Here is a 26,279-nt window from a genome sequence, read left to right on the forward strand (position 1 = left end):
TGCCATGACGCCCGGCTAATTTTTTGTATTTTCAGTAGAGACGGGGCTTTACCGTGTTAGCCAGGATGGTCTCGATCGCCTGACCTCGTGATCCGCCCGCCTCAGCCTCCCAAAGTGTTAGGATTACAGTCGTGAGCCACCGCGCCCGGCCCAAGTCCTTAGTTTGTAAGTCTTGAGTATTTTGGTTAGCAATAATTAAGACATGTACTAAACATATACTAACTTGTAGTGCATTTGAAATAACATTGCATTTGGCTACCAAGATTTTGTACCCCTCAAATAATCTTAGCATTGGAAATAAAGTAGTAATAATAATAATTACTTGTTTCAGTTACTGTACTAGGTGTCTTTATGTATATTATTTTTAATCCTCACCCAATTTCATAAAAAGTATTATTTCTCATGTTTTTTTCAGTGGAGGAAACCAGGACTCAGCAAAGTTATATTAACTAGTACATGAACTCTGTGGTTCAGGAGCATCTCTGTATAGTGCTGCCATCTAGTCTTGTCTCCTCGTTTTGCTGAAATAAGGAGACTGAGGCCAGGCGTGGTGGCTCATGCCTGTAATCCCAGCACTTTGGGAGGCCAAGGTGGGCGGAACACGAGGTCAGGAGTTTGAGACTAGCCTGGCCAACATGGCGAAACCCCGTCTCTACTAAAAATACAAAAATTAGCCCACCGTGGTGGCACACGCCTGTAATCCCAGCTGCTTAGGAGGCTGAAGCAGGAGAATCGCTTGAACCCAGGAGGCGGTGGTTGCAGTGAGGTAAGATCGTGCAACTGCACTCCAGCGTGGGTGACAGAGCGAGACTGTATCAAAAAAAAAAAAAAGAGACTGAGTCTAGTGAAGCCAGTAGACTTGCTCATCATCACGCAGCTAGTTAGCAGCAGAATGAGGACTTGGATCCCTGAACTCCTGACTCACATTCCGGTGCACTTTTCACTACAGCAGGACACCTTGGCTCCTGAGCCCCAAGTGACAGCCCCAAACAGCTGTGTTTATCTGTCTTGCATGTCCCAGCTTGTTTTGCTAGCTGAGCAAAAACTACTTAAAAGGATCCTCAATCTTCACCTTCCCACTCCCTTCCACTTCTCATATACTCCCACTTGCCCCATGAATAACTTCACAGAAACAATTGTGTAATGTCACTAAGCCTTCCTCTGGTGTCAGAGTTACTCCCTGAGAGAGCATTCACTTCCTCATGACTCCGGTTGACTGGTTAGATTGGCTTTCCCTCTCTTCTCTTTGATCAGAATCTTCGTTGTTTAGGCAGGAGTTTGAGGAGCAGATGTTATGCCCCTTGAACAGGCCCTTTAATTCTCCTTAGTACTGTGTCTAATGACTCTTAATCCTGTCCTTTTAACTCTGTGGCTAGCAGATTTAAGAATGAAGTGAGACAGGAATGATGAGCTTGATGCTGAACATTTCATTTTAATGTTGGCAAAGTAGTCTACAGAGAGTACATGACAAACAGTGAGACAGAGGGAAAATGTTAAAAGTGTTCCTATATAGCAGAAAAACAATGTGAATATTAGTGTGGGATCACTGACATTTTGGGTTTCCCGCCAAATGTAGATAGAACAGTTTGGTTGATTAGTTTGCCAGAGAAATGGAGCCATTGACTATTTCTACTTTGTCTTCTTAAACTTTTATATTTTTTAGATTTTCATTTCCCTTTTAAAATAAAAATAAATCATCAGAAGAAACAAAGTGATCTCTTATTTTTCATGGTTACTGGAGACAATTACACTTCCCCCAAATGGGAGTAGCATTAACAAGTATATATCTTGTGAACTGATTCATTCCATTCTTTCTTTAGAGACTTTGGTTTAGCGCTCTGAACTTTCTGATGATCAGATCTCATGTGTTTGCTAATATATAAAATAACAAATTAGACATAATGCCCTATAATTTTCTCAGTTTGATTAATTGCCTGAAATTTGATCTATCAGTCAGTGTTTGATTAGAATAGAGAAATCATATGTAATTTGAACAAGGAAAGATTAATATGAAGAATTGCTAGCTATAACAAGGTTTTGGAGCAGTGAGGATTGGCTAGTAAAAAGTAAAGAGAACTCTGAGGAATATAAGAATAACAGATAAAAGGAGCATCAACCCCTGGGGTTGAGATACAACATCCAGGGCCTCTGGGTTTAAGATCCAGACCCTGTTTGAGGGGGCATGGCTGTGGCTCACTGAGAAGAGAAGTTGGCATGGTAGAAATCTGTCTCATCAGAATCACTCTGCTATAATACTGCCTTGTGGAGGTACTGGTGGAAGATACTGGGTGCTGCTGACTGCTGTGCACTTCAGGAGCCTGACAATGGAGCAAACTGCACGGGTGCTGGATCTGGACACCGGAGAAGCTGTGTTGCAGTACAGAAGCCTGCCAAGAGGAGCACACAAGACTCTTGGAAAGAAGAGGAAAATCTCCTCCTCTTACAATGTCGATCTAACATCATGCCAACTAGCAAAGGAAAAATGTTTAAAGGGTCCAAGTTCATTTCTGCAGAGCAGACAGGAAAGGATGAATTCGGAGCTGAGAGACAATGAGTGGACAACTGGCACATTTGGTCAAACTTGTAATTTTATATCTTAGATGGACAAATTTAAACACAAGTCCATAGGTGTTTTCCTTACAAGCTTACATTTAAATTTGGGATCCTGGTCAGAATTTTGCTAAGGACTTCATTCTTTCCCAGTGTTTCAGGAAGGATACCATGGGGCCAGAGCCACTTTTCTTTATTGTAAGGTCCTGGGCTGTGGCCCCTTTTGCTTTTCTGGGCTCTTTTCTCATGGACATCTGTTTTGGGAGCTTCATTTCCTCATCTGCTTTGACACTTTAATCTTGGACATTGTAGTGAAATGCTTCACATTGTCACACATTCTAATCTCAGAGACCACCCTAAATCTTTTTGAATTTTCTTGGCCATTGGAATCAGTACTCTGGAATCAGTACATTAAGAATGGTTTTTTAAAAACTATCAGCTGGAATTTCAACATTTTAGAAGAAATGGTCAGTATAAATTTGGAGAAGCAGTTTCTAGCTAGTAGTAGCTGTGCAGAAAAACAGTTTTATTGGTAAGTATCTGATTTGGATTTAGGAACCAGTTAGGATGAAAAATTCTATTGAGGTCTGGCCAGATAGACATAAATTTTATTTTTCCTTTATATTCTGTGTCCAAAAGACAAATTGTCATGAGTTAATTTTTTTTTTTTTTTTCTGAAGTATCCATTTGTTTCTCAGCTTTGGAATTAGAGGTGTAGAAAATAAATGGGACTCAACAGCCTAAGATTTTGTTAAAAAAGATGTTCTTATTTATTTATATAAAAAAAATTTCTAAATTTTTTTTTTTGCAAGAAACTGTATGTCAACATTTTCATTTTTGATAGATAAATTTTATATTTGGGATTTTGATTATTAAGTTGTTTCTCCACCAGAATTCCTTATGGATTTTTGTAGTAATCTCTATTTAATGTGTTTAATTATTTGCTTTCCATTTATATTTATTTTGGGATTTCTTTTTTAAGAGAATGGCACCTGTGACAGCATACTGTTAATATTACCCTTGTATCGTACTTTACCATGCCGTCTCTGAAGAATATTACAGACCATTTTGGAGCATGGTGAATAACAAATTTTTACCTTAGGAGTTCACTTGAATAGTCATTTTTATATTTGTGACTGCAAGTCACTTTTAGGGGCTGTACTTTCTTAGTACTGGTAGCATTATTATCCAGTGGACTTTATAGCTTTCATTAGGTTTTCTTTTGTTTTTGTTCTTTAAAGAACATTTTACTTAACTTAGTATTTCATTTTTCATCTAATATAGATAAATATAGATGCCTTATGAGGCAGTAAGAGTTTTCTGTTTTTCCAAAGTTGAGACTGCTTTATATTTGTTTCATATTGTCTACAGCTGTAGTGTTAAATACATTAGCCACTAGCCACATGTGGTTATTTAAATAAGATAAAATAAAAATTGCCCGGGCGTGGTGGCTCACTCACGCCTGTAATCCGAGCACTTTGAGAGGCCGAGGTGGGCAGATCATGAGGTCAGGAGATCGAGACCATCCTGACTAAGACGGTGAAGCCCCATCTCTATTAAAAATACAAAAAATTAGCCGGGCGTGGTGGTGGGCGCCTGTAGTCCCAGCTACTCAGGAGGCTGAGGCAGGAGAATGGCATGAACCTGGGAGGCAGAGTTTGCGGTGAGCCAAGATGGCGCCACTGCACTCCAGCCTGGGCGACAGAGGGAGACTCCATCTCAAAAAAAAAAAAAAAAAAAAAAAATTAAAAATTAAGTTCTTTAGTTGCACTAGCCATATTCCAAATACTTGATGGATACATGTGGCTAGTGGCTAACATAATGGATAGCACAGATATAAAACATTTCCTCATCATATAAAGTTCTGTTGGATAGTGCTGGTCTGTAGCTTATAGGATGGTATCTTAGTCTGCTTCAGCTGCTAAAACAGAATACCATAAATTGGGTAGCTTAAACAGTAGATATTTTGACCAGGCATGGTGGCTTATGCCTGTATTCCTAACACTTTAGGAGGCCAAGGCAGGTGGATCACTTGAGCTCAGGAGTTTGAGACCAGCCTGGGCAGCATGGCAAAACCTTGTCTCTACAAAAATTAGCTGGGCATGGTGGTGCACGCCTGTAGTCTGAGCTACTTGGGAGGCTGAGGTGGGAGAATTGCTTGAACCTGCGAGGCGGAGGTTGCAGTGAGCCATGATCGCACCACTGTACTCCAGCCTGGACGACAGAGTGAGACTCTGTCTCAAAAAAAAAAAAAAAAAACAACAAAAAACGAGATATTTCTCACAGTTCTGGAGGCTGGAAGTGCAAGATCAAAGTGTTGGCAAATTATGTTTCTTAAAGAGGGCCTGCTTCCTAGATTGGAAATGGCCATCTTCTCTCAGTATCCTCACATGGTAGGGAGAAAAGCAGCTCTAGTGTCTCTTCTTATAAAGGAAGTAATGCCACTGTAGGGGCTCTATTCTCATGACCTCATCTAACCCTAATTCTCTCCTAAAGGCCATGCCTCCCAATATCCTCACTTTGGGGGCTACGGCTTTATCATATGATTTTTTTTTTTTTTTTTTTTTGGAGACAGAGTCTCGCTCTGTCGCCCAGGCTGGAGTGCAGTGGCACAATCTCGGCTCACTACAAGCTCTACCTCCTGGGTTCACGCCATTCTCCTGCCTCAGCCTCCTCAGTAGCTGGGACTGAGGCACCCACCACTGCGCCCGGCTAATTTTTTGTATTTTTAGTAGAGACGGGGTTTTACCATGTTAGCCAGGATGGTCTCGATCTCCTGACCTCGTGATCCACCCGCCTCGGCCTACCAAAGTGCTGGGATTACAGGCATGAGCCACCGCGCCTGGCCTATCATATGAATTTTGAGGGAACACAAACATGCAGTCTGTAGCAGATGGTAGTAGGCTGATATATTGCACTTGTTGATGTAAATCTGATAGGTTTCTTTCTCTCCAAGGACAGATTTTTAAATATTTAACAATACCAATAGTTTTTCAGGTTCTGTGAGAATTTTATAATTTGTAATTTCCAAACTTAAAATAATCTATCATCTATTTTATCCTAACAATCACAAATATATTTTTTATTTCAGATTATATATATTCCTACCACATGGAGATAATTACTGCTTTAAAAAATTTTATTTATTTTTTCATTTTATTTCACATATTGACATTAAATTTTTATTGACACATAATTGTACATATATAGGGTACAATGTGATGTTTTAATACATGTAGTCAATGTGTAATGATCAAATCAGGGTAATTTGCATAATTATTTTTTTGTAGGGAGAAAATTCAAAATCTACTCTTCTGGCTATTTTCAAATACATAATACATTATTGTTAACTATACTTATCCTACTATGCAATAGGATACTAGAACTTATTCCTGGGTTCTACATCTGTTTATTAAACCAACCAAGGATTGGAAATATTGGAAAACAAAACTTGCGTCGGTACTGAACACGTACAGACTTTTTTCTTGTCCTTATTCCTTACACAATATAGTACAATAACTATTTGCATGACATTTACATTGGATATTATGAGTGATCTAGAGTTGATATGAAGTATATGGGAGGATGTGCAAAGGTGATGTGCAAATACTATGTCATTTTATATCAGGGACTTGAGTATCCTTTGTTATCCTCAGGAGATCCTGGAACTAGTCCCCCATGGATACTGAGGGCTGACTGTATAGTCCTATCCTTACGGAACTTTCATTCTAATGAGAGAAGACTGACTATAAATAGAATATACATAATAGGTGGTGGTAAGTACCGTGGAGAAGTAACAAATGGGGCAAAGTGAGTTACACAGCTCCATTCTTAGAAACCTTGGAGTACTTTTCTTAGTTTATACTCGTGGTGGTTTCCTTTTGTCTCCTTTATTACATGGGACTCTGACGTGTGCCCATAGCTAGGGTGGCAGTAGGAGCTACCCGATAGTAGGGTGGCAGTAGGATCTACCTGAAAAGCATCCTGCTGATACAGGACCAAAGCATCCTGTTGTTCTCGAGCCTATAAAAAGAGCTAATGGTCTTGCTTCTCTTAACTGTGGCCTCCTACACTGTGTTTTGGACAATTGGTGATGTCTTGGATATTCTGTTTCTTTGGAACTTTGAATATACAACACTTTACTAGGGAATTAGCAATGGAAGCAGAGCAAAAATGTACAGAGGAAACAGAATGCATAACTCTGATGGAATTGAAGTCATGAGGCAGCAGAAAGCTTAAATAGGCAGAGTGGGAGGGTTAGAGGGAATTTAATTGGGAGTAACAGAAGTAGTAGTTAATGGAGCCAGAATGCTTGAGTCATATAATTGCAAAGCAGAGTTGGGAGCAACAGATGCTAAAGAGTAGTTGCTGTAGTTCCTCTTTGGGTCGTAGGAGCAGGTGTCATATTACTATATAGCTACTGAATGAAGAAGAATTCTTAGTGAGGCCTGGGTGAACAGCTCTTCTTAGTATTCTGTGTGACCCCATTTGACCTTTTAACAAATCTCTAAGTAAATAAATAGCCCCTAAGGTAAACTAAGTTTTTCTCTGCTATTTTTTTGCTTGAGAGAGCTATAACTGTAATAGACTTATATTTCTGAACATTTTGGTGTTTGCCAATATTTGGTAATATTTATGTTTCCTATATTTGTAATGAACATTCTTCTTCCTGTACATTTTTTGTTAAATTATTGTTTCATGCATAAAAGTTCACCTTTTATTGTATAAAATTGCCCCAGATTAATTTATACACATTGGCAATGGGTAAATAGAATTTTTCACATTATTAAAAACTGAAGGATGCCCATGTAAGCAAAAAAAAAAAAAAAAAAAAAACCCACAAAAATAAACCCAAACCCCTCAAACAATTTAAACCACAAAACATTTTACATATACTTACTAGTTTATTCTGAGAATTTTCTCGCCTTCAAGGATTAAATTACACTGTAAAGTGTGGTAGTATATCCATTTGATGTCTTTACTGGTGAATTAAGGGCCTTAATATAAAATTGCTTCAGATGTCTCTAATTTTTATAATGTTTAAATTAAAATATAATATTTAGAAAATTACAATACTACTAAGGCTGTAGCTTGAGGACTAATCATAAAATGAATACATCACTGTAATTGCTACCCAGATAGAAGAAGTAGAGTGTTACCAGCACCAGAAACTTGTTTACCAGATGTTACCCACAACCTTCTCATCCTGACTACTTGCACCATAGATTACTTTTGCCTATATTTGAATATTACTTAAATGGGTAAATGCAGCATATATTCTTTTTTGTCTGGCTTCTTTCACTTGATTATATTTGTAAAATATATCCATATTGTTTATAGCAAAAATTTGTACATTTCAATTGCTGTACAGTGTGCTACTGTATGAATATACATCTACTTAGCTATTTTCTGCCTATGGACATTTGACTTATTTCCAGTTTGGGGCTATTATGAGTAGTTTTTCTGTGAACATTCTTGTAGATGTCATTTGGAACATGTATTTGCTTTTCTGTTGGGTATATACTTGGTAGTGGAATTGCTAGGTCATTGAATATGCATACATTCTGCATTAGCAAGTACTTCTTTTTTTTTTTTTTGAGACCCAGTCTCACTCTGTTGCCCAGGCTGGAGTGCAGTGGCACAATCTCAGCTCACTTCAACCTCTGTCTCCTGGGTTCAATTCTTTTGCCTCAGCCTTCTGAGTAGGTGGGACTACAGGCATGAGCCACCATGCATGGCTAATTTTTGTATTTTTAGGTTTTAGGGTTTTGCCATGTTGGCCAGGCTGGTCTCAAACTCATGAACTCAAGTGATTCGCCTGCTTGGCCTCCCAAAGTGCTGGGATTACAGGTGTGAGCCACTGCACCAGCCCATTAGCAGGTATTTCTAATAGATTTTGAAAATCATTGTACCAATCTACCCTCCTACCCACAGTCCGCAAAAGTTACCTTACATCTTTGCCAACACTTTGTGTTGTCAGCCTTTTAAATTTTAGTCATTTTGGTGGATATATAATAGTATTTCATTGTAGCTTTATTTTGAATTTTTGTGATGCAAAAATTAAAAGATTAGACAACTTCTCATAACATTGGATATTTGGATATCCTTTCTCAAATGGTTAAATCTTTTGGCCATTTTTCTGGTGGTTGCCTTTTTTTTTAAATACCATTTAATAGATTTTAAAAATATGGTGGATCTGGGGACTTCCATTGGTTAAATAGGAGGCACATATTCACTCGCAATTTTTGGCTTTTTTTGTCACTGTTTGTGATGTCTTTTGATGAATAGAAGTTCCTAATTTTGATGAAGGTAACATTTGCATTCTTTTTTTTTTATGATTAGAATTTTTTTGTTTTCTGTTTGAGAAAATTTTTCTTTAACCCCGTGTTGTCAATTTTATCTTCCAGAAGTTTAGATATATTACTTTTAAAAGTTAATAATTAATGCCTACACTGTACCTGGAATTGATTTTTATGTGTATTGTAAAATAAGGACAAAGATTTATTATTTACAATGTCAAATTGACTCAGCATCATTCATTGAAAAGACTTCTTTCATCACTTTTGTCATAAATCAAGTGGTCTTTTTCTTGTCATATTGCATGGTCAAGGACCTCTATTATATGTTGAATAGAAGTGTTGAAAATAGGCTGTCTTATCCTGCTCTTAATGTCAGAGGGAAGGTTTTTAACATGTCACCATTAAGGAAGATATTTGTTATAGTTTTTTTTTTAATGACACTCTTTATCAAATTAAGAACTTTCTCTTTACTTCCTAATTTGCCAAGAGGTTTTATGAAATTATTAGTGAATATCCCAAATTTAAATACAAATTTTGTTGAAGTACAATTTGTATGCAAGATTTTGCCATTCTTAAAGGCTTGACTTGAATGCTTTGATATTTGCATACACTTGCATAAGTATCACTGAAAACAAATATACCCATCTCCTCAGAAAGTTCTCTTGATTCTTTTTCATTCTTTGTCCCTCCTTCCCATAGAGGCAAGTATTTTAAATTTTTATTGCCATAATATTTTCCTATTTTTTGACTTTATGTAATTGGGATTGTATAGTATATAATATGTTTCTTTTTTGTTTGACTCAATAAAATGTTTATGACATTTATCCATGTATTTCATTGCATAAATATACCAAATGTACAAATTATATATACAACATGTAAAGTGTACAATTGATTGATTACTTGAGATGGAGTCTCGCTCTGTTGCCCAGGCTGGAGTGCAGTGGCACGATCTTGGCTCACTACAACCTCCACCTCCCGGGTTCAAGAAATTCTCTTGCCTAAGCCTCCCTAGTAGCTGGGATTAACAGACACCCACCTCCATTCCTGGTTAATTTTTTTGTACTTTTAGTAGAGATGGGTTTTTGCCATTTTGGCCAGGTTGATCTCAAACTCCTGGCCTCGAGTGATCTGCCCACCTCAGCCTCCCACAGTGCTGGGATTACAGGCATGAGCCACTGTGCCTGGCAAATATACAATTTAGATTATTGTTTTCAGCTTTTGGACGTAATGAATAAAGCTGCTTTGAACGTTTTTGTATGAGCCTTTTTGTGTGCTATAAACATACATAAGAATAGAACTGTTGAGTCCTAGAATAGGTACATGTTTACCTTTATATGAAACTGCCAAACAGTTCTCCAACATATTTTTTTATCTTACACTTTACCAGTTGTGTATGAGAATTCTAATTGCTCCACATTCTTGACCATATTCAATATGGTCAGTATCTTTGATTTAACCATTTTAGTGGGTGGGTATAAAATGATACATTGTGTTTTTTTGTTTTTGCATTTCACAAATGATTAATGATGTGAAGCACCTTTTAATGTTTTTACAGAGTGCTTGAATATATTTTGTTAAGTATCTATCTTTTTACACTTTTAGTGGGTTGGTCTTTTTATTCTTTTTTTTAAAATCAGCGTATTTTAGGAGATACACGTACACACACAGCAATAATCCTTTGCATTACAAATATTTTCTCCTACTCTCTAGCTTGGTCTATTCATATTCTTCTTTTTTTTGAGACTGAGTTTCGCTCTTGTTGCCCAAGCTGGAGTGCAATGGCACGATCTCAGCTCACTGTACCCTCTGCCTCCTTGGTTCAAGCGATTCTCCTGCCTCAGCCTCCCGAGTAGCAGGGATTACAGGTGTGTGCCATCACGCCCAGCTAATTTTTTGTATTTTTAGTAGAAACAGGGTTTCACCATGTTAGCCAGGCTGGTCTCGAGCTCCTGACCTCAGGTGATCTGCCCGCCTCTGCCTCCCAACGTGCTGGGATTACAGGCTTGAGCCACCACGCCTGGCCTTACATTCTTAATGTTGTCTTTTGATATGTTTTATCAGATACCTGAATTACTTTTCGTCCTTTTTGCTGGATTTTTAGAAAGTCACATGAATTGACTTGAATATTAAACCTATCTTGCCTTCCTGGAATACATTTTACATGATTGTGATATCTTTTCCTTTTATATATATATTGCTGGATTCCATTTGCTAATATTTTCTTTGGAACATTTTGTATCTGTGTTCATGAGAGATAGATATAGTTTGCTGTTTCCAGCTTTTGGAAACATATGTTTAGATCATTGATTAAAACATTTTTTTGTAATATATGCATTTAACTCCGTAAATTTTCTACTAAATACTAAATTTTCTACTTTAGCTACAGTCACAAGTTCTAATTTATTGTATTTTCATTATCATTCAGTTAACATTTTCTAATTTCTGTTGTGTTTTTTTCTTTGATCTAAGGATTACTTATAGGTATCTTGCTTTATTTTCAGACATTCAGTGGTGTTCAGATTATTTTTGAGAATTTATTTGTAACAGTTCCACTAGGATTAGAGAACATATGCTATATGATTTTAGGTTTTTGACATTTATTGAGACTTGATTTACAGATTTGCATATGTCAACTTTTTAAACATTATTTGTATACTTGACTGCATTTTTTGTTGTGGATCCAACATAGGTAAATTAGTTTATTAATTTTGTTGTTCTAATATTCTCTATCCTTATTGATCTTCAAAAATTGGCTGTGTAGTATCAGTTACTGGAAAAGAGATGTTGAAATCTCCGAGTGTGATTGTAGATTTGCCTGTTTCTCCTTTTAGTTTTGTAATTTTTTGCTTTATGTATTTGGAGGAATGTCACTAGGCATGAGCACACTTAGAATTATTGTATCGGCTTGGTAGATTTCCCCATTTGTTATTATTAATTCTTTTTTTTAATCTTCAACTTTTATTTTAAGTTCCGGGGCTACATGTGCAGGATGTGCAGGTTTGTTACATAGGTAAACGTGTGCCATAGTGGTTTGCTGCACCGACTATCCCATCACCTAGGTATTAAGCCCAGCATCCATTAACTATTCTTCCTGATGCTCTCCCCCTGCCACCCAGGCCCCAAAGTGTGTTGTTCCCCTAGGTGTGTTGTTCCCCCACATGTGTCCATGTGTTCCCATCATTCAGCTCCCACTTGTAAGTGAGAACATGCAGCATTTGGTTTTCTGTTTCTGCATTAGTTTGCTGAGGATAATGGTGAAATGTCCTTTTTATCTCCAGTAATGTTCCTTTATTTTATTTTTTTTTTATTTTTAGTTTTTGAGACAGAGTCTTGCTCTATTGCCCAGGCTGGAGTGCAGTGGCATGATCTCAGCTCACTGCAATCTGCACCTCCCGGATTCCAGTGATTTTCACGCCTGAGCCTCCCGAGTAGCTGGGATTACAGGCGTGCGCTACCACGCCTGGCTAATTTTTTGTATTTTTAGTGGAGATGGGGTTTCGCTATATTGGCCAGGCTGGTCTTGAACTCCTGGCCTCAAGTGATCCATCTGCCTTGGCCTCCCAAAATGCTGGGATTACAGGTGTGAGCCACGGTACCCATCCTTGTTCCTTGATTTTTTTTTTTTTTTTTAAATGGAGTTTCACTCTTGTTGCCCAGGCTGGAGTGCAATGGTGCAATCTGGCTCACCACAACCTCCGCCTCCCGGGTTCAAGCGATTCTCCTGCCTCAGCCTCCCAAGTAGCTAGGATTACAGGCATGCACCACCATGCCCAGCTAATTTTTTTTGTATTTTTAGTAGAGACGGGGTTTCTCCATATTGGTCAGGCTGGTCTTGAACTCCCTATCTCAGGTGATCCGGCTGCCTTGGCCTCCCAAAGTGCTGGAATTATGGGTGTGAGCCACCACGCCTGGCCCTCATTCCTTGATTTTCAAGGCCACTCTGCCTGATATATATATATCGTAAGATATACCAGCTTTATTTTAGTCAGTCTTTGTGAAATATGTTTTTACATTCTTTTAATTCACACTCTATAAATAAATTGTCTTTTTTATGCAGAAGTTTTCTATCCATCCTGTCAAACTTTGTCTTTTAATTATAACCTTTAAGTTCGTTATATTTAATTACTTATAAATTTGGATGTAAACCATCCATCTTGTTCGCTGTTTTTATTTGTTCAATCTGTTTTATTTCCTCTGTGACTGTCTTGTCTTTTGCATTACATTTTTTTTTTTTGTTTTTGGAGATGGCGTTTCGCTCTTGTTGCCCAGGCTGGAGTGCAATGACGTGATCTCGGCTCACTGCAACCTCCGCCTCCCGGGTTCAAGGAATTCTCCTGCCTCAGCCTCCTGAGTAGCTGGGATTACAGGCATGCGCCACCATGCCCAGCTATTTTTTTTTTTTTTTTGCATTTTTAGTAGAGATGGGGTTTCTGCATGTTTGTCAGGCTGGTCTCAAATTCCCAACCTCAGGTGATCCGCTCACCTCGGCCTCCCAAAGTGCTGGGATTATAGCGTGAGCCACCATGCCTGATCTGCATTAATTTTTAATATTATGTTTTCTCTTCTCTGTTAGCTTGTTAGTTGATTGTCTTTTACTATTCTTTTAGTCGTCAGTCTAAAGATTACAACTTAACAAAGTCTATTATAAATTAGTACTTTTACTACTTCCCAGTCAATACACAGACTTTGGATCATTAACTACACGTAACTGCATTTACTCCCTCCTGCCATTTTGCAGCTGTTTTCACGTATAGTTGTCCCCTTGTTATAGGCAAGGATCCCTGTCTATATTCAAATTTGTGCATACTCAAGTCCTGCAGTTGGTCCTGAGAATTCCACCTATGGGAAAAGCCAGCCTTTTGTATATGCAAGTTTTGCATCCTGTGAATACTATTTTGAATACTATCTACAATGTTTTATTGTTTCTTTTTTCTTCTTCTGTTTTTTTTTTTTTCTGAGACGGAGTCTCGCTCTGTCACCCAGGCTGGAGTGCAGTGGAGCAATCTTGACTCACTGCAACTTCCGCCTCCCGGGATCAAGCGGTTCTCCTGCCTCAGCCTCCCAAGTAGCTGGGACTACAGGTGCATGTCACCACACCTGGCTAATTTTTTGTATTTTTAGTAGAGACGGGATTTCACCATGTTAGCCAGGATGGTCTCGATCTCGACCTCGTGATCCACCTGCCTTGGCCTCCCAGACTGTGGCGTGAGCCACTGTGCCTGGCCTTTTCTTTTTTTTTTTTTAAGAGATTGGGTCTTGCTCTGTCACATAGGCTGGAGTGTAGTGACGCGATCATAGCTCATTGCATAGCTGAGATTATGAGTACGAGCCACTGTCCCTGGCAGAATACTGTATTTTTGATCTGCATGTGGTTGAGAAAAATCAGTGTAAAAGTAGACCCATGCAGTTCAAACCTTTGTTATTCAAGGGTCCTCTGTACTTTTACATATTGGTATATGCATTTTAAACCATTCAGGTGGTATTGTTATTTTATGCAGTCAGTATTCATAACTTATTCATTCATTTACTTGTATATTCTCCCTTTCTGTTATTCTTCATGCCATACTCTGTGCTTTTATTAGGGATCATTTTCTTTCTACCTGGAGAATTCTGTGTAGTATCTCTTTTAAAGCAAGTCGACTGTTGACAAATTCTATTAGTTTTAGTTTTTCTGAAAACATCTTTATTTTGCCTTTACTTTAGGTGATTCTGTAATTCTAGCTACTCACTTATTTCTTGACCTCCCTATTTAAAATATTTATCCCTGTCCTCTTACCTTCCTAGCTTTATTTCCCCCACATACTTATTACCATTTTTTCATATAATATATTTTACTTATTTATTAGCTTAGTATTGATTTTGGGAGGAAGGGCTCACCATAGTTGGCAGGTTGGATCTTCAGCAGCGACAACAGTTAGGTCAAGTTAAGAGTTGCTGTTGGGCTCATCTACAACTTCTATTCATGCCACCATGACTATTTCATTTACAAGCCTATTGTGTTAACAGTCACAGCCAAACTGGCCAAGTCACTTTGCATGGTTATTCATTGCCTCTTTTGAGGTTGATGCTTTCTGGGATATACTTGTGACACAAAAAGCTTCATACTTGTCCCCTTTCATATGTCTATCTACATGAGACAAGGAGGTCTTCTCCTCATCTCCTTCTCTCAATCTCCTGTTCTTTTATAGGGTTTATCTCTTATTTTCTGGAAAGGTTGTATCTTACCAGTGTATGTGCTACTTCTTGCTCACCTGATTGAGTTAATGTGATATTTAGACCATGGATCAACATGAATTTCTTTGGATTGCCCATATCCCTTGGGACTCTAAAGGCTGGAAAATTAATAATAGCCTTGATTCAGGCATGTAAGTGTATGCTGTTGTTAGTTGGATGTGACTGTCAGCTGCTTTTAGTCCTCCTTAATAGGGGCAGAAAAACATGCTTCATGAGAGCAATGACTGCATACCACTTATCTGACCGAGACCAATAACCCAGCCTTTATATGCTGCCAAAGAGACTATCTGGCTTTCACACTATAGTCTTTAATTGGTGATTTATCACTCTCAGCCTTTCATTGTTTTTCTCCGTTGCATTGACTGCTCCTAGCAACAGCTATCCAATTCCTAGTCCTTTTAATTACTTCTCTGTACTTCACAAATGCCTGAAATATTGCACCTGCCATGGCGTCTCTTTCACCAACGAAAGTTTCAGCAATTGTGGTTGCCCTATGGTGGCATGTTAGGGACTGTGTGCCACCAGTAATGGGTTTCTCATTGCTAGCCAGTTTGTGGTTGATACAGCATCAGATTCTCATTTGGAGTCAAAACTTCATAGGACCACTTTTGGTATCAACTCTCCCAGGTCAGGTTTCCCAAAAACACACTTTGAAATGTCTGTATTTGCATGTCAGAAGTTTATAATGGGGAGTGTTTCTGGGGTCAATCCCTGTGAGAGAGGGTACAAGGGAAACAGCATTGGGAAGATGGGGAAATTGAATTGCCATGTAGTTGCCATAGCAGCAACAACTATTACACAGGGAGATCTGAAGCTAGAATAACCCCTCTGAGATATTTTAGGAATGGACTATTTTACTGCATATTGACCAGTCATTGAATGTGGGCTGTTTTGGGGTGGTATAATAGCATAACCTTTGGTGAGGGAGTTGCAACTCAGGAAAATTCCTGAGGGTTCAGTTATTAGCCATCAGTAGGCAAAATCCCAGAAGCTGGGAGAATGAGCACTTCACTTCTGAAGGGGGAGTTCTGGGTAGCACACCACTGTATTCACTACAGCCACAATGGCAAGATCAAGATCAGTTTTAGTGGAGTGGTGAGGGTGGAAAGGTATTGTAGTGCTAAAGAACAAAAGGAGATGAGGAGGCTTGAAAACTTGTTCAAACGGCTTAGCTGTGAAGGGGATGAAAGAGAGAAGATAGTAGAAGTTCCTGAGGAGACTGGGAGAGATGAGATCCAGGATATAAGTATGATTTGCCATGGGCTGGAAGAGGTTCATTTCTACCATTGTAATGAAAGAGGAGGAGGAAGAAAGTTCAGGTAAAGATAAGTTTATAACAATAATGAGAGGAAGTTGAGGCAGTTCTTGTTTCTTCTGAGAAAGAGCCAGAAGATTCAACAGCTGAAAGAGGGAGAGTTGGTTGGGTTGGAGATATAAGGTAATTAGAGAGAGTTTTAATAGATTGCAGTGGAAGTGGGAAGAGAGAGCTACCAGAATAGCCAGTGGTTGGTTGGTTAGTTGTTTTTTTTTTTTGGTGACAGAGTTTTGCTCTTGTTGCCCAGGCTGGAGTGCAATGATCTCGGCTCACTGCAACTTTTGTCTCCCAGGTTCAAGCAATTCTCCTGCCTTAGCCTCCCAAGTAGCTGGGATTACAGGTGCCCGCCACCATGCCTGGCTAATTTTTTGTATTTTTATTAGAGATGGGGTTTCACCATGTTGGTCAGGCTGATTTTGAACTCCTGACCTCAGGTGATCCATCTGCCTTGGCCTCCCAAAGTGTTGGGATAATAGGCATGAGCTACCTTGCCCAGCTGCCAATGGGCATTTAGAACCCATTTGAGGTTGATGTTCCTGATTTTCTGGAATTATCATTTTGCCCATTTGTGTCACATTTTTTTTCTGGCAATACTTAATGTAGTAAAATTATAAACATTGTGCTTAGTATCTTACCAATTTTCCTTTTCTTTTTGTACAGCCATCAGATCAAGTCATTACAGTATAGTAACACAGGAGACATGATTCTTGTTGTATCTGGAAGCTCTCAGGCCAAGGTTATTGACAGAGATGGTTTTGAAGTAATGGAATGTATAAAAGGAGACCAGTATATTGTGGACATGGCCAACACCAAGGTAAGCATTAAACAGAATATTTTAATGAATTAAATTAATTCAGCACACATTTATCAACAACTATTTGAGTTATCATGTAATAATTTTCCCCAAAAGTTAGTGTCATAAAACAATAGCAATTTATTCGTTCTCACAATTGTGTAGATTGATTGGGTGGTTCTGCTTCATACAGTATCAGCTGGAGCACTAGGATGGCTGTAAGATACAAAATGGGCCCAGATGGTTTGCAGTCAGTGTCCTGCTCCATGGCATCTCTCTGTGTCTTTGCCTCTTCCTTACTTCTACCCCACCCCTTCCCTTCTTGCTGGCTCTCTGTCTCTCTGTCTTTTTCTCTTGCCACATGTCTAGTTTGGGTCTTTTCACAGTGTGGTAGTCTTAGGTGTATTAGTCTGTTCTCATGCTGCTAATAATGACCTATTTGAGACTGGATAATTTATAAAGGAAAGAGGTTAATTGTTTCACAGTTCTGCATGGCTGGAGAGGCCTCACAATCATGGTGGAAGGCAAGGAGGTGCAAAGTCGTGTCTTACATGGCGGCAGGCAGGAGAGAGCATGTGCAGGGGAACTCCAATTTATAAAACCATCAGATCTCATGAGACTTATTCACTACCATGAGAACAGCATGGGGGAAACTGCCTCCATGATTCAATTATCTCCACCTGGCCCCGCCCTTGACACATGGGAATTGTTACAATTCAAGATGAGATTTGGGTGGGGACACAGCCAAACCATATAATTCTGCCCCGGCCCCTCCCAAATCTCAATGTCCTCACATTTCAAAACCAATCATGCCTTCCCCAAAGTCCCCCAAACTCTTATTTCAGCATTAAATCAAAATTCCATAGTCCAAAGTCTCATCTGAGACAAGGCAAGTCCCTCCCACCCATGAGCCTGTAAAATCAAAAGCAAGTTAGTTACTTTCTAGATACACAGGGATACAGGCATTGGGTAAATACACTTGTTTCAAATGGGAGAAATTGGCCAAAGGGAAAGAGCTACAGGCCCCATGCAAGTCCAAAACCCAGCAGGCAAATCTTAAAGCTCCAAAGTGACCTCCTTTGACTCCATGTGTCACATCCAGGTGATGCAAGAAGTGGGTTCCCAGGGTCTTGGGCAGCTCCACCCCTGTGGCTTTGCAGGGTACAGCCCCCCTTCTGGCTGCATTGAGTGTCTGCAGCTTTTCCAGGCACACAGTGCAAGCTGTCAGTGGATCTACCATTCTGGGGTCTGGAGGATGGTGGCCCTTTTCTCACAGCTCTGCTTGGCAGTACCCCAGTGGGGACTCTGTGTGGGGGTCCCAACCCCATATTTCCCTTTGACACAGCCCTACCAGAGGTTCTCCATGAGGGCCCTGTCCCTGCAGCAAACTTCTGCCTGAATTTCCAGGCATTTTCATACATGTTCTGAAATCTAGGTGGAGGTTCATGAACCTTAATTCTTGACTTCTGTGCATCCACAGGCTTAACACCACCTGGAACCTGAAAGGCTTGGGACTTGCACCCTCTGAAGCCATGGCCTGAGGTGTACCTTGGCCCCTTTTACCTATGGCGGGAGCAGCTGGGATGCAGGGCGCCAAGTTCCTAGGCTGCACACAGCAGGGGGTTCTGGAAACACAAAACCATTTTTTCTTTCTAAGCCTCCAGGCCTGTCATGGGAGGGTCTGCTGTGAGGGTCTCTAACATGCCCTGGAGACGTTTGCCCCATTGTCTTGGTGATTAACATTTGGTTCCTCATTACTTATGCAAATTTCTACAACCCAGTCTCCTCAGAAAATAGATTTTTCTTTTCTGTTGCATCATCAGGCTACAAATTTTCTGAACTTTTATGCTCTGCTTCTTCTCGAATGCATGCTGCTTAGAAATTTCTTCTGTCAGATACCTTAAATCATCTCTCTCAAGTTCAAAATTCCACAGATCTCTAGGGAACTCTAGAAAAAAATTCTTATTTTCACTCTTTCCCGCCTATTTTATGCCCTTTTCTAATACAGGGGCACAATGCCTCCAGTGTCTTTGCATAGTAAGAGTGACTTTACTCCATTTCCCAACAAATTCCTCATCTCCATCTGAGACCACCTCTGCCTGGACCTTATTGTCCATATCACTATTAACATTTTGGTCAAAGCCATTCAACAAGTCTCTAGGAAGTTCCAAACTTTCCCACATTTTCCTATCCTCTTCTGAGCCTTCCAAATTGTTCCAGCCTCTCCCTGTTACCCAGTTCCAAAGTTGCTTCCACATTTTCGGGTATCTTTACAGCAGTACTCCACTCTACTGGTATCAACTTGTATTAGTCTGTTCTCACACTGCAAATAAAGACATACCTGAGACTGGGTAATTTTTAAAGGAAAGAGGTTGAGTTGACTCACACTTCTGCATGGCTGGGGAGGCCTCACAATCATGGTGGAAGGCAAGGAGGTGCAAAAGCATGTCTCACATAGCGGCAGGCAGGAGAGAGCATGTGCAGGGGAACTCCCATTTATAAAACCATCAGATCTCATGAGACTTATTCACTACCACGAGAACAGTATGGGGGGAACCATCCCCATGATTCAGTTATCTGCACCTGGCCCCACCCTTGACACATGGGAATTACAATGCAAGGTGAGATTTGGGTGGGGACACATCCAAACTATATCAGTAGGTTTTGACTTCTTGCTTGATTGCTAGGTTGCATGGAGGACAAACATGGAAATTAATTAAAGGTGAGATTTGGGTGGGGACACGTCCAAACTATATCAGTAGGTTTTGACTTCTTGCTTGATTGCTAGGTTGCATAGAGGACAAACATGGAAATTAATTAAGTACCTTAATATCTGGCTTCAGATCTTAGACAGAATCAGAGGGCCAGCTCAAATTTGCAAGGAGGGGAGGTAGATCCCAACATATTGTGGGTGAATGGCAAAATCAAACAGAAATTATGTGGGATGGGAGATACTGATGCAGGCATCTTTGGAAACATTCTACTTAGCTAATTTTGTGCTAGGCTTTAGGTCAAGAAGGAGAGAGAGAGCTGACATGCTGTGGTACACACTTATAGTCCCAGCTACTTGGAAAGCTGAAGCAGGAGGATTGCTTGATCCCAGGAGTATGAGGTAGTGTGCGATGATTGTGCTTGTGAATAGCCACTAGCCACTGAACTCCAGGTTGGGCAACATTGAGACACCCTGTTTCTTAATTAAAGAAAAAAAAAAAAGAAGGAGAGAAAGTGGTCTCAGTTTTTAATGTAAATATTTTTAATGGGATAATATTTTAAGATTATATTATATATCAGTGAACTATAGGTCAATAATTATATAAAACTTAAGGTACGAAAAACATTTATTTTTGCTGACATATCTGTGAGTTGACTGTTCTTGGCTTGGTGAGGCTGCAAGCTGCAGAAAGAGTCTAGGTATGTTTTCTGTGTGTTCCCCCTTGGATCAGTGGACTACCTGAGGATGTGTTTTTGTCACAGTGATAGAATCACAAGGAAACTCCAGTTCTGGAAGTACATTTTAAGCCATTGCTTCTATCATGTCCACTAACATTCAGTCAGCCAAAGCACATACCTTGTCCATGGCTAACATTGATAGTATAGATAAATATACCTGATCTCTAGCAGGAGGAACTGCATTGTCTTGGGGAAAGGTTGTAGATATAGGGAGGGGTGATGAGTTGGGAACAATAATGTAGTCTGCCACAAACATATTAAAATGTAACTGGATATGGTTGATGCAGAATTTTGAACCTTTGTTTTAATTCTGATTTTTACTCTTTTCCCCCTATCTAGTGCCCTTTTCTAATACAGTAATTCTCATGATTTTTGTCTGAATTGAAATCTTCTGTGAGATTAGATTGTCTACGAAAATAGTCGATTCTCCTTGTTTTCAGCTTTTGTATTTGTGAACTCACCTACTATTTTTTGTAACCCCAAAATCAGTACTCACAGCACTTGCATAGTCATGTGTTTGCATAGAGTGTCAAAGAATTTGAGTTTGAACAGGGTGATATTCTGCCTTCTTTTTCAGCTCTCATACAATAGTCAGGTATCCTTTTTGTGGTCTATTTAATGCCATGCTTTTCCTATTTTTGTACTGTTTGTTGGTTGTTTTGCCATTTAAATTAACCCCCAAGCATAGTGCTGAAGTGCTGCTTAGCATTCACAAGTCCAAGAAGTCTGTGATGTGCCTTACAGAGAAAATACGTGCATTAAATAAACTTCATTCAGGCGTGAGTACTGTAGTGCCATTGGCTGTGAGTTCAGTGTTAATGAATGAACAATATATATTATTTATTCATTCATTTAATTAATTATTATTATTATTTTTTGAGATAGAATCTCACTTTGTTGCTCAGGCTGGAGTGTAGTGGTGCAGTCTTAGCTCACTGCAACCTCTGCCTCCTGGGTTCAAGCGATTCCCCTGCCTTAGCCTCCCGAAAAGCTAAGACTACAGGCATGCGCCCCCATGCCTGGCTAATTTTTTTTTTTTTTTTTTTGTATTTTTAGTAGAGACAGGGTTTCACCACGTTGGCCAGGCTGGTCTCGAACTCCAGACCTCAAATGATCTGCCCGCCTTGGCTTCCCAAAGCGTTGGGATTACAGGCGTTAGCCACTGTGCCTGGCCAACAATATATGTTAAATAAGCACACATACAACAAAAGTAGGTGTTGGTAAGTTTACAAAAATGTGACCAGTAGCTTGCTGAAACCTAACTTTTTATTTCTTCATGGAACTTTCTAGACCGTAACTACACTGAATAATGAGAATCTGCTGTAATCTTTTTAGGTGCTGTAGATGAGCCATTGGATTAAATTATTACAGTATGTTTCAGACTGCTCTATGTTGAACCCTAGTGAAGTGCCTCTCAAACCCTCATAAGGATCACAATCTCATGTCCTTTACTTTGTTATTGAATGCCCAGTATGTGTTAGCAATTTAAACAAAATTCAAATTTTTTTTTTTTTTTTTTTGAGACAGAGTCTCGCTCTGTCACCTAAGCTGGAGAGTGCAGTGGCATGATCTCGGCTCACTACAACCTCTGCCTCCCGGGTTCAAGCGATTCTCCTGCCTCAGCATCCTGAGTAGCTGGGATTACAGGCGCCCGCCACCATGCTGGGCTAATTTTTGTATTTTTAGTAGAGACGGGGTTTCGCCAGGTTGTCCAGGCTGGTCTCGAACTCCTGACCTCATGTGATCCGCCCGCCTTAGCCTCCTAAAGTGCTGGGATTATAGGCGTGAGCCACCATGCCCGGCCTTGACTTTTTAATAATAACCATTCTGACTGGTGTGAGATGGTATGCCATTGTGGTTTTGATTTGCATTTCTCTAATGATCAGTGATATTGAGCTTTTTTTCATATGCTTGTTGGCCGCATGTGTGTCTTCTTTTGAAGTGTCTGTTTATGTTCTTTGCCCACTTTCTAATGAGATTTTTTTTTTCTTGTAAATTTGTTTAAGTTCCTTATCAGTGTTGGACATTAGATCTTTGTCACATGCATTGTTTGCAAAAATTTTCTCCCATTCTGTAGGTTGTCTGTTCACTCTGTTGATAGTTTTTTTTGCTGTGCAGAAGCTTCAAGAAGAAAAGAATCCGATTGGTTCTGTGTCTGTCTCTTTTGGTATTCTCAGACTTATGTAGTCATCCATATAGAAAGATGATTAGGAAAGTAGGACAAGAATAGCAGAAATCTACATAAAAATGTAGGAAATTAAAATTAGTTACCAGCATACAAAAAATTGCTATATGTTATAATTACATACTATAACTCACTCCTCCTTGCCAAATATTCCCTCTCTTTTGACTTCAAAATCGTGGCTTATATGTACTTTCTCCATTTCCCAGATGCAAATATAATTAATTGACTGTTTATTTATCTAGGAAATGTTACTGATATCTTAATTGTAGTCATTGGCTTGAGTGATGGGTTTTGGTAATTCAACTACAATTACTTGAAAGTAGTAGATTTCATAGGATACTGTTATAAAATCTTTTTAATCTCTTTTCTGATTTCAGGAGTAATTAGTAATTGTGGTTTGCTGGAAAATTCAGTGAATAGGGTGTTGAAGCAATTTATTAATAATATATCTAATCTATCATGATAAAATATTATATACTTCATATATAAACAGGCCCTCCTAATTATATTGTTAAATTGTTATATTATTAAATTTGTATCTCTATTTTTTATATCATTTTATATATGTGTATGTATATATAAATATATAAATATACATTATATATATATATATATTTTTTTTTTTTTTTTGAGAGGGTGTCTGGTTCTGTCACCAGGCTGGAGTGCAGTGGTGCAATCTCAGCTCACTGCAATCTCCTCCCGGGTTCAGGTGATTCCCCTGCCTCAGCCTCCCGAGTAGCTGGGACTACAGGTGCGTACCACCACGCCCGGCTAATTTTTGTATTTTTAGTAGAGACGGGGTTTCACCATGTTGGCCAGGCTGGTCTTGAACTCCTGACCTCGTGATCTGCCTGCCTAGGCCTCCCAAAGTGCTGGGATTACAGGCGTGAGCCACCGCACCCAGCCCATAGTTGTTATTCTTTTGCCTCCAGTTATAGGACTCCTTTAAACATTTCTTGTAGGCCTGGCCTAGTGGTGATGAATTCCCTGCTTTTGTTTGCCTGAGAAAGACTTTATTTCTCCTTCATTATAACCGCTGAGTGTACTAGTCTTGGGTGGCATTTTTTTTTTTTTTTCCTTTCAGCACTTTGACAATATCATTTCATTCTCTTCTGGCCTATAAGGTTTGTGCTGAGGAATCCACTGTTAAGTCTGATGGGTGTGGTCTTACATGTGACTAGACCTTTTTTTTTGCTGTTATTAGAATTTCCTCTTTGTCTTTGACTTTTGACAATCTGACTATAATGTGCCACTAAAAAGACCTTTTTGGGTTGTATCTATATGGGAATCTCCTACCTTCTTGTATCTGTATGTCTAAGTCTCCTGTTAGACTTGAAAAGTTTTCAACGATTATTTTATTAAATAGGTTTTCTATGTCATTGATCTCTTCACCTCCTGGAACACCCAAAATTCAGATATTTGGTTGCTTTATGGTGTCCCATACATTATGTAGGCTTTCTTTATTCTTTTTTTGTTCTTTACTTTTTTTTTTTTTTTGTCTAACTGGGCTATTTGGAAAGACCTGTCTTCAAGTTCTGAAATTCTTTCTTGTGCTTGATCTAGTCTCTTGTTGAAGCTTACAATTGTATTTTTTAATTTCATTTATTGAATTATTCTAAGATTTTGTTTGTTTTTATAAGTTATCTTTGGTGAATTCTCATTCATATCCTGAATTGTTTTTCTGGTTTCTTTGTATTGTTTATCTGTATTCTCTTGTATATCACTGAGCTTCTTTTAGACTACAATTTCGAATTTTTTTCAGACATTTCATATTTTCTTTTCACTGGAATCTGTTGGTGGAGAATTATTGTGTTCCCTTGGAGGTGTCACTTTTATTTGCTTTTTTGTGTTTCTTGTGTTCTTACATTGTTATCTGTGCAACTCGTGTAACAGTTACTTCTTCCAGTTTTTTGGATTGGCTTTCATAGAGGAATACTTTTTCCTGTAGATGTATCTATGGTGTTGGTTAGGTAGGGCACTTCAGCACTGATTCTGGATGTGTGTAGTAGTGTAGTCTCCATATGACTTCTTTGGCTTTAAACCCTGTCAGTGGTGTCTGTGTTTTCCTCAGAGGCTTAGGTGAATTTGTTAGTGGAGGCTGTGGTGAGGATTTATTAGATGTAGCAATGCCAGGTGGGCCAGTCTTCTGGCCCCAGTGGTGGCAATGGTGGGCTGAATGTCCCTGTTCTTGGGCCCTTGCGCACAGTACATGGGCACTGGTGTTAGTAGGTTCAGACAGGCTGATATTTGGGCCTCCAGGTGGCTTTTTCAGGTGCCAGTAGTGGCAGTGGTGAGTTGAGTGGGTGGGCCAGTCCTTGGGCCCCCGAGCATTGTGCCTGGTGTTGGTGATGGCAGTATAGTGGCAGGGCAACACCTGGGCTTCCAGTTAGCACACACTGATGTTAGTGGTGGCTGTGACAGACTGGGCAGCCTGGTCTTCAGACCTCCAGGTGGTACACATAGCTGGGTGCCAGGTTTGGTGGTGGTGGCAGGCTGAGCAACCTTGTCCTCCAGCCCCTAGGAGGTGTAGATAGATACAAGCAGTGGTAGACTGGGCAGGGTGAACCCCCAGGCCTGTAGATGGCATGCTTAGGCACTGGCAGTAGGTTTTCTGGGCCTGTTATTAGGCCATCTGGTAGTGCACACTCCTGCTTGGAGTGACCAGTGGGGCACAGCAATCCTAGGCTATGTGGTAGGGTGGTGTGGTAGGGCACTTGGTTGGGGTGACATTGTCAGGTCTAGGGTGGTGTGGTAGGGCACTCAGGGGGTGACAGTGTCAGGCATTTTGGGGCTGTCATCAGGTCCCCCTGATGGCCCAAATGGGTATAGGCTGTGGTAGGTGGGATGGGGGCAATTCCTAGGCCTTCAGATGGCGTGCTAGGGTGCGGCAGGCATTCTGGGGCTGTTTGGTCTCTTTATGTGCATGTGCCTGAGGTGACTGATGGTGCAGGGGAATCCACAGGCCCCTGGGCAGTGTGATAGAGAGCCCTGGGGTTGCTGGTGCCAGGCCTTGTGGGCCTGTCCTTAAGGCCTCTGATGTTGTGCACAAATGCAGGCTGTGTTGGGCAGGGCAGGGTGATCCCCATGTCCTGGGTAGTGTCCTTGGGTGGTGGCTGCAGCAGCAGTAGTAGGCAGGGAGAGTCTATCCTCAGGGGATGTGGAAATGAACAGCTCTGCTAAGGGGAAGGCTCAATGACAGAGGTGGTGGGGGTGGTGGTAAGAGAGATTGATGCCAGTGGTAGCCATCCCAGGCAGATACATCTCAGTCTCTGGAGAGCACATGCTTTGTCTCCACTTCCCCTATTCCCTGTGGCATTGGCTGCATTGGCTAGGGTGAGCCTGTCCTCAAGGCACATGTACCACAGTCCTGCTGTTGTGGGTAGCAGGGTTGCTGTCTGTGGTACCTGCCCCAGGCAGGTGATTCTTAGGCTCTGGTCCCTGGCTGCAGCA

At 40.0% G+C, this 26,279-nt stretch overlaps 1 protein-coding gene across 2 annotated transcripts in view; it reads left to right on the forward strand.

Annotated features, from left to right (window-relative positions):
- The window catches only part of WDR70 (WD repeat domain 70), a 365,021-nt gene that overhangs the window by 85,473 nt on the left and 253,269 nt on the right, over positions 1 to 26,279 (forward strand). For both annotated transcript variants that reach the window (XM_054486906.2, XM_054486907.2), the window contains exon 8: positions 17,062 to 17,215. In XM_054486906.2, the coding sequence (XP_054342881.1) occupies positions 17,062 to 17,215 (154 nt within the window). The remainder of the gene's footprint in view (positions 1 to 17,061; positions 17,216 to 26,279) is intronic.

This window comes from Pongo pygmaeus, chromosome 4 (assembly GCF_028885625.2).
Source record: "Pongo pygmaeus isolate AG05252 chromosome 4, NHGRI_mPonPyg2-v2.0_pri, whole genome shotgun sequence".
Classification (NCBI taxonomy): Eukaryota; Metazoa; Chordata; class Mammalia; order Primates; family Hominidae; genus Pongo; species Pongo pygmaeus.